The following is a 12984-nucleotide window of genomic DNA, read 5'->3' as shown; positions in this document are numbered from 1 at the left end:
AACTAAGGCCCTGCAAGGCTCAGGATGACCTTTCTGCCCCGACTCGGGCAGGTGAGGACAGAGCCTGTCTCAGGAGCTTCTGCAGAAAGGTGTGTGCGGGTAGGATCCAGAAGGAAGGTCACCAGTGTGTTTCTTTAGGAACGAGCGAGGCTCTTTTCTGAGTTGATCCCAGACGGTGTAGCTCAGCCGGAACTCCAGCAGGTTGGCTGGTGGTGAAATCAGGGCTTCTGCAGTGACTGCTTCGGCAGCGTGGGCTTCTGTCTGGGCCTCGTTCCTTCGGCGTCTTGACCTTCAGAACCCTGAGAAGTACAGGCTGGCAAAGCTGCCCCTCTGCTCCCTGCTGAGAGGGAGAGTGGCCCGTCTCTAAGGAGCCAGGGATGGGGGCCACCAGTGACCTTCCTGGGCCCTGAGTGCTGATCTCTCTACTGTCCAGAATGTGGCCAGGGACACGGCTGCCCTGGGCTCGCGGCTCTCTGAAAATGCCCTCAGTCAGGCCCCTAGGGAGAAAGGTTGGGAAGTGGGGCTCAGGGTCCTCACAGCCTTCAGCTAGGGCTGGACCACCTCTCACCAGCCAGGCTCTTCCCTGTAGACAGACCCTCATCTGAGGTGGTCACAGGACACGTGCTGGGGCCATTCCCCCAAAGGGGAGCCGTGGCATTCCCTGCGCCCCGGCTGAGCCCAGTCCTCTCAGGTCCCCAGACTGCTGCAGGGCTGGCTGCACCTGCTCCTTGGCCTCCCCCGGCGCCTTCGCTCCCCCAGCTCGGCTGGCTTGGCCACGCCGCCCGGACCCTGCTGTGCGTGGGCGGCCAGCGGGTTCCTCGCTGGGGCATGCTCCTGCGGACTGGCCCCCGTGGCTTTGCGGCAGCTCTGTGCACTGAGAGACTGTATCCCCTCAGTTGGCAGGCAGAGCTCCGCCCCCGCCTCGCCTGCCGCGAGCGCCGCCGGCCTGGCCGGGCAAGGTACGTGGCATGAGTCCTCCCCGACCGACCGCCTGCCTCGGCTCCCTGCCACCCCACCAGGAGGGCCAGCATGCCAGGCCCACTCACCAGGGAGGCGAGTCCCATGCTTGCGGGCTGAGATGGGCATGCCGATGGACCACCTAACTTGGCATCTGCGAGCGCATTGGTGTTACGGAGCCCCTAACCAGCCATGCATGCTGGGCGCTTGCCAACTCTCAGGAGGCAATAGCCTGGGGACGTGGAGCGGGGCAGCAGGAGGCTTTCCTCCGGGTGGCCCAGAGCCTGGCCTCCCTGTGAGGGCTGTAGGACTGGGCTTCAACAGCACTGTTGGAGACCCCACAGAGGAAGCCACACCCCTCGAAATTGTGAAGCCTGGCATTTCAGGCCTTCGGTCTGCAAGGCTAGAGAGTGTTGCTGTGGAGACAGCATCCTGGGTTTGGATCCTAGCCCTGCCACACCCTGAGCAAGCCATATCCGCTCTCCCAGCCTTAGTTTTCTCATCTCTCCAGTGGGGCTAATAAATATCATGGTGATGATTATGTTCATATATGTTGAAGGCTCTCAACCCTGCCTGTACACGACAGCTTGTAAAAAAATACCCATGCTGGGACTCCATCCCAGACAAATAAAATCAGAATCCCTAGGGCATGGGGTAGTCTTATGTAAGCATTTTTTTAAAGCTCCCCAACTGATTCTAATGGGCAGTTGGAGTTAAGAATTCTGATGTATGTAAAGCACTTAATATAGTAGGTGGTCAGGCCTCGTAGTAAATACATTAAAAACATAACTTTCGAATCACCCCATCATGACTAGAGGGAGGTTGGACCCAAGGCCATTTTGGGGGGGTCAGAATTCTTGAGATGGAAGGACCCCTATTCTCACTGTAGAGAGGTGGGACTCAGCATGGGCTGAATGACCACCTGCAGGCAAGAGTGGCAGCAGCTGACACTTACCGAGTACTTGCTATGCGCCAAGCACTCTGCTTAGTGCTTTTCATGCATGATCCCTTTGGATCCCATCACTGTCCTGTGACCCAGGCCCTGTTTTATCCCATTTTGTGGGTTTAAAAAAGCTGAGGCTCAGATGGGTGCAGTACCTCACTCAAGGTCACACAGCCAGCAAGTGGTAGAACTAAGATGCAAACCCAGCGAAGTCCAGTGGATCAGACAGTTGAGCTGATTCCATCTCCTTGTGCCTCCCAGACTCTCCCATCTACTGTCTGCTCCAGCCATCCTGCACAGAGCTCACCAGCTTGAGCACCACCCTGTGCTGGCTGGACTCTGTTTAATGCCTTGTGATTCTGCCCAGTCCTTCTGCTCAGTGGGTTCAGAGAGTGGACCCAGGAAAGGGTGGCAGACAGGACCCAGTAAACCTGGTAAGGACCTGCCCAGTCAAGGCTTCACCCCCTGGCAAAACCCTCCTGTAGGTGGTCCTGGTCTCTGTGTCTGTGTCTGTCTGTCCTCACGTCTGGTCTCCTTCGTGAACTGTGACACTCTTGTTTCTTGAGAACACTCAGATGTCTTGCATCCTTCCGGCTTGGCCATCCTGAGAATCTCCGTGGCATCTAGGGACGGAGCCCTCACCTTTCACCCTGGCGCTCTGCTCTTGGCCTGGGTGGAAGCTGTTGGAGGCAGAGTTCCCAGTGCCCCAGGCGGCTCCAGTACTGAATGTGATTTCTCCTCCTAAGCACAGTGTGTCCCTGTTTCTGCCGAGCCGTCTTCCATTGCAGAGGAGATCCTGGGGTCCCACCCCGAGGGTCTGGCGCTGCTTGAGAAATGTCCTTCGTGCTTTGGGGCTACCAGGCAGTGCTCTGCTTCCAGGGGTTTCCGGAGACTCCTGGCCCCCTTTGCAGACACAGCAGTCTCTGTGGATCCAGCTGCCAGACGTCAGGTTGAAGAAAGGGTACAACGCGAGAGACTTGATTTTCCTCTTTGTTTTCACAGCTGCCAAAAGCCTATTGAACAAGAAGTCGGACGGCGGTGTCAAGGTAGGTGTCTCCACCCTGTTAGCCTGAGACGGCCTCTCTCTCCTACAGTCATTGATGGGAATTCTTGGCACCTTATTCCCCGTTTCCCTGGGAACCTTCCTGTCCTTGCTTTTCTGCTTTAAACCAGAAACCTGTGTGCTCGGAACAGCAGGTTCCACTGGCCTGAGAGGGCAGAAGGCAGATGTGTTTCTCCTGACCCTAGCTGATCCAAAAGACTCCAGGGAACTGATCCAAATTATAGTTTTACTAAAGCTGAATCCTGAACTTGACTTCCAGACAGGTGCCTCATTTGCAGGGCTTTTGACTCGGGGTTTTTTAGTCATTTGGTTAAGTTTTTTTGTGTTTTTTTTTTTTTCTTATTCTTTCTAAAGCACAAATCCTTTTTATCAAGTGAAAGCAAAGCTTGCCTGAAGCCATTATCCTTTTGGTCTTTCCTTATCTCGAAGCACTTCTCGGGCCCTGCTCAGCTACCTCTAAGTGGAAGTGTCTTAAGCTTTCTCGAGGCGTAGGCCCCTCAGAAGCAGGCGAGGGACATGGGATGCACAGCTCTTTCCCATTTGGTAAGGGAGCTTTTCCTGTGGGGTCAGGGAAAGAGGAGGGACTAGGGGCCTGCAGGGACCAGCGGGAAACCCTCGAGGGAGTGGTTTCTTGGCCAAAGTAGAGGAGAGGTGGCTGGGGTCCTCACAGGGCCCAAGGTGTCCTGTTGATGTCGTGGGGACAGAAGGGGCCCTGGGGACAGGGCATGGGATAGGAGTTCATGCTATCGTGAAGCCTATCCATTTACACCACGGAGAATTTCAAACTGAAATTACCCAAACCTTTACATTCCAGCAAATGTTTCAACTGCGCCTTTCCCCAGTATCCTATGTCTCCAGCTGAGATATACACGTGTTGTGTGCCCCATTTCCTCCCCTGCCCTCCTTCCTCCTCCTCTCATTCCCTGCGTGCTTGCTTCTGTGTACTCCTGCCCCAGGGAGCGGAGCTTGGGCTCTGCGCACACCTGCTGACCTGGCGCTGGGGTTGACCGCAGCCCCCTTCCAGTTGTGGGGACATGAGCTAGATGTGTGGAACCAAGATAGGAAAGGTGGCAGGTGCAGTTGGAGAGCGATTTTGCATATTTCTATTTGGGGGAATAGCTAGAATCAGTCAACCTTTACAGAGTATGTACTCAGTACCCATCTGGCCCAGTGCTGCACTCAGTCCTAGGAGCACCCAAGGAGTGCAGGAGGTGATGCTTTAGAAAGAGGTGATGCTGTCTGTTGTCCAGCTTTAGGAAGTTGCGAGGTAGTTAGAGGAAAATGGACACACCTGGAACCAGCTAAGCACGGAATGGTCTGTGGTACTGGATCCTACACGAGATGGTTCTGTTTAAGAAGCTTCTAGGAAAAGCTTCTTGGAACCAAGTCAGTAATTGCCTCTAGGGAGTGGGATTAGAGGTGAGGACAGGGTAGGGAACACACCTTTTGTTTTTTAGTGTTTTCTTTAAAATGAGAATGTATTCCTGTAACATAAGAACAAGAAATATTTTTATGGTCCTGCCCACCTGGAACATGGGGTGTGTGGTAGAGGGATGTCAAAGATACAGCTGGGTTGGTCTGGTTGGGCAGAGGAATTGCTGGGTTGTATGTCAGACCACAGGAAACGCTGGAGGCCACTGAGAAGGAAGCTACATAAGTGGGATGTTTTTTTTAAAGACATGGCTAAGGGTGTAAGACAAATAGAAGAGTATAAAAGCCAGACACAGAAGTATCAATCAGGATTTGTTACAGTCTGGGTGCAGGGTGAAGAAAAGGTGATTAGAAATAGAAAGGGGTAATATTCAAAATACCCACCAGAAGAGCATACGCACCAATAGTCAGACCAGGAGTTGCCTGTGGGCAGTGGGTCTAGCTGTGCCCATGGATGCTGGGGTCTGATGAGATATTAGTTCCGCTTAGAGATGTGTCAAAGCGGGAGCGGGGGCGAGGGTTAAAAAAGGATCCGTCAAAGATAACATAAAAGTTGTCGAATGTTGAAAGAATTGGTGGTGCCTCTGCTCGAAATAAAGTAGTGGGAAGGAAGGCCCAGCGGGAGGGAAGAGAAGGTTTGTTTTGACCACCTTGAGGTTGAGAGGCGGCGGGGATCTGGGTGGAGAGGTCTTTAAGGTGCTGGGAAAGACCGGGGGTAGCCCCAGGAGGAGGGCCGCACTGGATGTGCAAATGGGGACTCGCATGAGTGCATCACCAGTCCGCCCGCTCGGCCAGGTCTGTGCCTCAGGAGTTGGGAAGCAGCGACATAGTCCCCCCCTTTTAAGTGCTCACAGTGGGGGAGACAGGGAAGCCTCCAGTCCTGGTGCAGTCTGGCGAGGTCCATGAGGGGGTGTGCATAGGGCTGCAGGAGCGGGGACGAGAGAGACCAGCATCAGGGCCAGAACAGGAACAGCCCATGAACTGAGTTTGAAGGATTCGTTGGATTTTGCCAGGTTAAGGAGAGGAGAAGGAAGAAGAATATTCCAGACAGAGGGAACAGCACGTGTGGAGATACATGAGTTGGGTAGCTCGATGATTCTGGGAACTTGAGTACCTGGTGTTTACTGGCTAAAGCAAAGAGCGAGTGCACCAAATAGGAACTGCAATAAAGCAGTGACCGCTGAGATGGCGGTGAGAGGGTGAATCAGAGCCATTAAGGGACACATTTCTAGCAGAACTTTCTAGATGCTGGCCCAATGGATGACCGTCAGGTGTGGCCATGTAAGATTAGCCTAAGGAGCCAATTAAAAGTACAGATTCCAGGGTAACCTAGAATCCAGATTCAGAAAGCCCTGGGTGGGAGGTAGAGTCTGGATTTTAATAATAATTCCCCTCCCCCCATATGAGTCCATGAAGGATTAAGAGTCCGGTAAAGGCAAAACTTGGGGGCCATCTGTTATTAAGGGGCTGGAAAAGGAGAGGAGAACTCAACAAAGGAAATGCAGAAAGAACAAGGAGGTGGGGAAAGAACAGGGGTAGGTGACATCCTTCCAGGAACATGGGAGGATGAGAACTCGGGGGACAGAATCACTAAACTGCTCTGAATGAAAACATGTGGAGAACCTAGCCAGTGTCTGACCTAATGTGCTCACTAAATGAGTTTGATTCTTGAAGAAAGACTTTGAACATAGTGGTGGGACCCCAGAGGCTGAGATGCAAGTGTTTGAGAAGAGAATGGCCAACCCAAATTAAAAGGCCAGCCACAGACTGGCCGGGGGAAATCAGCACAGCAGGTGTGATGGGAAGAGTTATGCAACAGAGATTTCTCTAATAAATAAGAATCCTCCCGAAAACCCAGCAGATGATGGCCAGAGAAGATGAACTGACAATCTGTCTGAAAAAGAGGAAGAGCTGGTTCCCATATGGGTGTTTAGGGTTAGCCTCCCTAATATCAGAGAAATGCAGGTCAGAAAAAGTGCCATTTCTGACTCTTAGAGTTAGTGAGAAATCAGGATGACCTTTTGTAAAGCAGCCTGCGTGTCAAAAACGATAAAAGTGTGCTTGCCTTGTTTACCCTGTAAGTCTACTTCTGGGAATTTATCCTAAAGAAATAATGCAAAATGTGGAGAAAACCGAAAGCAGAAAGATGTTCAGTGTGACATGATTTATAGCTGTGAAAAGATTGGAGATGATCTCAAAAGCCATCGATAATGACTAAGTAATTATGGGAAATCTTTAATAGACCATTCTAAAGCTACTAATTGTCATGACAATTATGACCAAGATGTGATATAATGACAGAGATGTTTTATGTTAAGTGGGGTGTAAAGAAGTACATCCTCTACTATCTACAATTGTTTTAAAAAACAACCACAGTGTGTTTATAGATCATATTCAGTATATAGCATGTGGATAGAAAATGAACTGGAAGGAAACCCACTGAAGTATTAATAATAACCTCACTGGGCGATGGGAATTTAGGAAACTTTTATTTTACACATTCTTCTGTATGTTCTGCATATTTCAGCTAGATGATGCATTACTTTGATAACCAGAATAAAAATCAAAATAATATTTCTTTTCAAAGTAAAGCATAAACTTGTATATAGCTTATAATGACATTTTTAAATTGTATAAGAAAAGACTGGCAAGAGTGATAGAATTATGGATTTCCCCCCCTTCTTTTCTGTTTTCCAAATTGCTTGTAATGTGGCTGCAGTCATTTTATAATCAGGAACAAGTATATGACAGTGACGTGGTTGGATGAAACTAAGATGTGGGGTTTGATTTTCTGAAAGTGACGGCGATAAGCTGGATTGTGAGGGAGGATGTGAAGTGGCTCAGAATCCTGAGCTGTCAGCGTCGTGGGTCTTTCTTTTATACCCTCTCCTCCTGCCCAGGCTCCTCCTTCCCCAGTGCCTGCTGCCTAAGGTCCATCGAGTGGTTTCCTTCTCACTATCCAGAAGCTTCCACCCCAAGATGCTCGAATAGCAACAATTTGAGCAGCGAGTCTACTTTGTGGTCTTGAATTTGGGGACTTCGGGTTCTAGTGAGGTTTCTTTGAATGCGGATGCCAGTGACCCAAGGTGCGTGGAACAGTGAGAGCCACTTGGAGGGGCCACCAACTCTCAGATCCCTAGAGGTGCCTAGTTGAGTACCACTCATGTGTTCTGCTAGTCCCAGGCCAGAATGGCCATCCAATATATAAGAAGATAGGGGAAAAAAAAAGATACAGATATTTCCTTAAGTACTGTTTGAATATTTGTTTAAGTATGGAAAGGAGGCTTGAACCCTTTGCTGGTTTGAAATTTTAAATAAATATTTAATTTTTAAATCTAAGTGAGATGTAGTTCTTTAGAAACGACCTGGTATTTCAACAGTGCTGCCGTGTGCTGGCTTTGCATGGCTGGAGAGAGGAACTGAAAGAAGACTGCTCACCTAGCAGAACTAACACTTGAGTAGGAGAAGATTATCTCGGGTTTTCATGAAAGGCAGTTTGGGAAAAGGACAGTCAGCTAGGAGCAAGTTGGGAACGCATGGCCCAGTAAGTGGAGCAGACAACTGCAAGTGCAAGGCAAGGCCCAGGGAGAACAACCCGCTCTAAACAACCCGTGATGACAGGCTCCTGAAAACCACCGACCCAGATGGGGCCTGGTTTGTGCCCCTGCAGCGCTTCACTGATGGGATTCTGGGCAGGTCGGAAGCCTGTGCTCTGCTTTTGCCTGGGAAAGCCAGTCAGCGAACCCACTTCCCCTCAGTAAACGGTGGTTGGTTGCGCGATAACTTTAAGGCGTCCTGTGAGGCACCGTGGAGATTACAAAGATAAAGAAGATGTGGTCCGCCTTCCTTCACAGTGTTAACAGTCTAGTTGGATGAAGTGAGGGGATAAGTGTGAATGTAAGGCAACTCCCTCTTTTTGAGGGATGATTTTGAAAGTAAGATCTCGTATTATATTTGGCATATATGAAAGGCTAATGCACGAGAGTCCTAATTATATTTAGGCTTTCTTTTTCTTTAGATCTAATTCCTAATTGTGACCATTCTTTTTTTTTTTTTTTTTTAATATATTTTATTGATTTGTTACAGAGAGGAAGGAAGAGGGATAGAGAGTTAGAAACATCAATGGGAGAGAAACATCGATCAGCTGCCTCTTGCACACCTCCTACTGGGGATGTGCCCGCAACCAAGGTACATGCCCTTGACCGGAATCGAACCTGGGACCCTTCAGTCCGCAGGCCGATGCTCTATCCACTGAGCCAAACCGGTTAGGGCGTGACCATTCTTTTAAGTATTTGTAGTCCCCTTCTTTTTTGAATATAACAACATTCCCAAAAATGTCTTCTAAAGTAGAGTGTCAGGATATCCAGCATAGTCAAAGGATCTTCCGTTCTTTTGGTTTTGAGCTCGGAGGAGGCTTAGGTCATCCCGAATCCGGGTTCCTCCTACACCAGCCGCCTCCACCATGCCACTGGAGTTCGAACCCAACAAGATCCAAGTTGTATACCTGAGGAGCACCAGTGGGGAAGTCAGTGCCACAAGATTGGCCCCTTGGGTTTGTCTCCAAAAAATGTTGGTGATGACAGCGCCAAAGCAACCAGTGATTGGAAGGGTCTGAGGATTACTGTAAAACTGACCAAGCAGAATAGACAGGCCCAGATTGAGTTTAGTACCTTCTCCCTCTGCCCTGGTCAGCAAAGCCCTCAAAGAACCACCAACAGACAGAAAGAAGCAAAAAACATGAAACGCAATGGGAATACCCCTTTTGATGAGATTGTCAACATTGCTGGACAGACACAGCACAGATCATTAGCTAGAGAACTCTCTGGAACCATGAAAGAGATCCCAGGACTGTCCAGACTGTGGCCGCCACCCTCCTGACATCATAGATGACGTCAACAGTGGTGCAGTGGAATGCCGGCTAGTTAAGAACCACAAAGGAAAATATTTCAGTTAAAGATCATGTGACGACAACAACAACAGATAGAGTGGCAGCCTCCTGAGGGCAGGAGCATGCCCACCGTGCCGAGAACAGCCCTCAATCGGTGCTTGTTGGATATCGCTAAATGAAAATGCAATAGTCAAACAGCAGACAGACGTGGTCCAAGGGGACTTCCGTCTCCCAGCAAGCTACTTATAAGATTCTTAATTACCCCTCACCTTTCAGACACAGTCTTCGGAGATGTATTTTCAGTGTTCCATGTGCTCTTTATTTTTATGCTCTTGTTTCACATCTGAACGTAAAGTCCATGAGCATCTGGTTAAGGCTGATAAATCACTGCTTCCAGCATTCCCCATGGTTTACATCTCTGTCGTTGTGATTGCTGTACTTCTAATCACCAACACTCCTATTTTTCCATTTCCTAACATTGCAAAATGAAATAAAACATTGACATCTTACAAACGAGGGTGGCCACACCAATAAAGAAAAGGATGCCAGATTTTGTTTGTCAGATAATTTTTAAAAGCTCAACATCTTCATCCGAAAGCAGTTTAGGTGGGCAGCAAAAAAAAAAAAAAAAAAAACACAAACAAAAAAATGTCAAGGTTCAGAAGTCAAATGTTATTAATCTGAGGATGGTCTAGAGTACTTTTACCACCTACCTGGTAGCTGCTCACCGGAATTTCAGGCAGACCTAGTAATGAGAGAAAATAAGCCCAAAGCTGTAAATTTGCATGAAAATGTTACTCACCCTCCCAGAATTGTGACTTAATCTCCTCTAGCAGCTTTCTCTGAGCAAGGCTGAGGCATCTCTGAACATACTAAACCTGTGTTTGTGAGCCTGACAGCAAAGACGTTCTTCTCTCCCAGGGTCTGGAGCCCTTGTGTGCTGGACTCCAGGGCTCCTCCTTCCGCTCTTTTCTCCTGAGGCAGAGCCTACGCTGGTGCACTAACCTGCAGCGTCTCTGTGCTTCTCTTCTTACCTCCTATTTCCTGTTCTTTCCCTTTTGCTGTGGTGTGTCCAGAAAAGGAAGTCAAGTTCCAGCGTGCACCTAATGGTGAGCCTTGCCTGCCCACCCATCTGCCCACTCCATGCTGCCTGTGCCCGCCTGCCAGCCACGCAAACCCATTCTGCCATGTGCGTGTGCTTCACTCATCCTCACTGCATGTCTGTGCTGTGTGGGCAGGTGTGGCCTGTCCTGCCGGGCGGGGGCCATTGCCCAAGGTCCCCCAGTAGCCTAAAAAGTGGGCATTGGAATGTGCCTGCCACAGCCCAGGGCAGCAGGTGAAGCTGGCAGGGACCCGGGGCCAGTGGCAAGCACAGGGAGAGACCCTCACTCACTGCTGCTCAGGAGGAGAGGCCCTGCTCCCCAGGCACGGACAACGACTTCCTGCAGACTGGCAGCCGGTGGACGTCTGGTGGGCAGAAGAGCTGGTTGAAGGCTCAGGTCTCTGAGCCTCACTTTCCCGGCCTTTTCCCCTGTGCAGGTGCCCATTAGCAGTGCCCAGCATTTTATCCTTCCCACCCAGCCCTCGGGGAACAGCTGAAAGACAACAGGAAACACTTGTATTTTTATCCTCATCCGAGAACCTGTTTTTCATTGATTTCGGAGAGAGAGAGAAAAACATCGATGGGTTGCCTCTCACACGCCCACCCCTACTGGGGATTGAACCTGCAACCTGTATATGTGCCCTGACCAGTCATCAAACCCGCCACCTTCTGGTGTACCGGACGATGCTCCAACCGACTGAACTCACGGGCCAGGGGGCCAGAGCAGGAACGCATTTTCTTTCTCATGGAACATGGGCACCAAGAGCAGCACAGCAGCCTGGGTCATTATGAAACCGTCCATTAAAGCCGGAGGTGGGGGCACCTGGGTGACGTCCCAGCCCTCTTCAGATATGAGTTTTGTGAACACCCTGGAGTCCTTCCACTGTGCCGGGATCTATGTCAGCTGGGCTTTGCAGGCAAGACAGGCTTGGGCAGGCAGCCCGCCACAGGAGGTCAGTGTCATCGCTGACCTAGGAGGGCTCTGCTCCTTCCCGGTGGGAATGGGAGAGAGCAGAGCTCATGTGAGTTCAGACCCGTGTCCTGGCTCCTGGAACCCCTCTTCTCAGCCTGCAGCGTTCAGTGGAGTCTTACAGCACTTGGTTCCTGGTTTGAGGTTCCATGCCCAGACCTGGGTTTGGGATGTCTCAGCAAGCTAAGGGTGGATGGCTTCGGGGCTGGTCCGCAGGGCTGGAGAAGAGGCCCCCAGGCTAGAAGAAACCATCTGGGTAGCTTTTTGCGTGTAGCCTCATTTGCGCCCGCTCGGAGACGGTAGTCACGCGTTTGTCTCTGTGCCTTTTGAAGAACTTGCAGACATCAGGCCCTTCTCAGGGGCCGCCAGCTCCACTGGACACTCGTGAGACTGAGTCCACTGGTTAGGGGGTCGTAAGTCCACGGGGAGAGCATCGCTACGACGCCCTGCCCTGGAGATCAGCCTCCTTCCTTCCCTGCCATCCTCCCCCCAACCTCCCTTGCTGTGCCACTCAGTGTGACATTTTGAAAGATAAGGAGATAGCCCGCTGGTCTCTGCTGCTAGGCATGCTGGCCTGCACGTCAGCCTCCTCTTTCCTGGGGACTGGGCTCTGGGACTGCAGCCACAGCCCCCACCAGGGTTCACCTGCCCCTCCTTGGAGCTCTGTCCTTCTGGCAGCTGCCCCAGTCCAAGGGCTGTCAGGTGGGAAGGCCAGCAGCACGCTCCTGTCTGCTCCCTGGGTCAGTGGGTACATATTCTAAGCAAAGCCAAATCCCACCCCTTCCTCTCTGGACACCACCTCCTGGACCAGGTTTTCTTTCTCTTCTGTTCCTCTTCTTTCTGGTCAGGCTTTAAGCTGGTGCTGCTGTAAGGGAAGGGAGTGCAGGTGGCAGGTTAAAAGAGCAGCAGGAGAATGCCCACAGAGAGGAGACCCAGTGTTTCTGAATTTTGTTCTGCTTTCTTATAAGCCACCTTCCTTGTCCCCTTGTGAAATGAGAAGAAGCTCCTGCATTTCTTTGGGTGAAGTATGGTTGTGCAGTGACACTGCATCTGGCTTAAGCAGAGAGTTCTGGAGAGATGCTCTAAACCAGTCTTTGAAAGGCTGGTCCCACCTTGAGGATGCTTCCAGAGCTAAGTCTCTGGACCCCCTCCAACTACTCCCCTCTTTCGATCATCTCTCCAACCACCACTCCCATCCACGTAGCGTTATGGAGGCCACCTCAGCCCTAGCTCCTCCAGGCCAGGCCAGGGGGCAAGGGAGGTCTGGGAGTCGAACCTGAGCTGCTTTGGTGACTCTAGAGGAACTAAACCATCTGTTTTCTTGTCTCAGCCACAGAGCAACAACAAAAACAGTCTCGTAAGCCCAGCCCAAGAGCCTGCGCCCTTGCAGACGGCCATGGTACCTCCTGACTACGGCTTCTCCGCCCCTGCCCCTGGCTGCCTCCTGCTCCTTCCCACGTCCTCTTCTTGCACTCCCTCCCAGGCCTCTCTGGCTCTTTTCCTTTCTGGATTCCTGTAGATCAGGCTGCTTTGTGTACTTCCCCATAGACCCCTTCCCCTTCATTGTCCCGGCTGACCATCCTCCTTCCTGCACGGCAGAACTGCTCCTGCTCCTTTCACTGTTGGGGGA

General features: G+C 50.9%; 1 protein-coding gene across 20 annotated transcripts in view; it reads left to right on the top strand.

The window, feature by feature from the left end:
* Positions 1-12984, top strand: part of CAMK2G (calcium/calmodulin dependent protein kinase II gamma) — a 57711-nt gene that overhangs the window by 34026 nt on the left and 10701 nt on the right. For 4 of the 20 annotated variants that reach the window (XR_013961600.1, XR_013961601.1, XM_080687378.1 and 1 more), the window contains exons 13-16: positions 897-959; positions 2903-2946; positions 10359-10391; positions 12685-12753. Coding sequence is in view for 17 of the 20 variants with exons in the window: in XM_080687378.1 (XP_080543504.1) it covers positions 897-959; positions 2903-2946; positions 10359-10391; positions 12685-12753 (209 nt within the window). In the remaining 3 variants the exon portion in view is untranslated. The remainder of the gene's footprint in view (positions 1-896; positions 960-2902; positions 2947-10358; positions 10392-12684; positions 12754-12984) is intronic. The other 16 variants (XR_013961599.1, XM_080687368.1, XM_080687376.1 and 13 more) reach the window with 7 other exon arrangements.

Source organism: Plecotus auritus (genome assembly GCF_963455305.1).
Source record: "Plecotus auritus genome assembly, chromosome: 9".
In the NCBI taxonomy this organism is placed as follows: domain Eukaryota; kingdom Metazoa; phylum Chordata; class Mammalia; order Chiroptera; family Vespertilionidae; genus Plecotus; species Plecotus auritus.
Note: the sequence above shows the minus strand (reverse complement) of the source record. Positions and strands in the feature narration are given on the sequence as shown.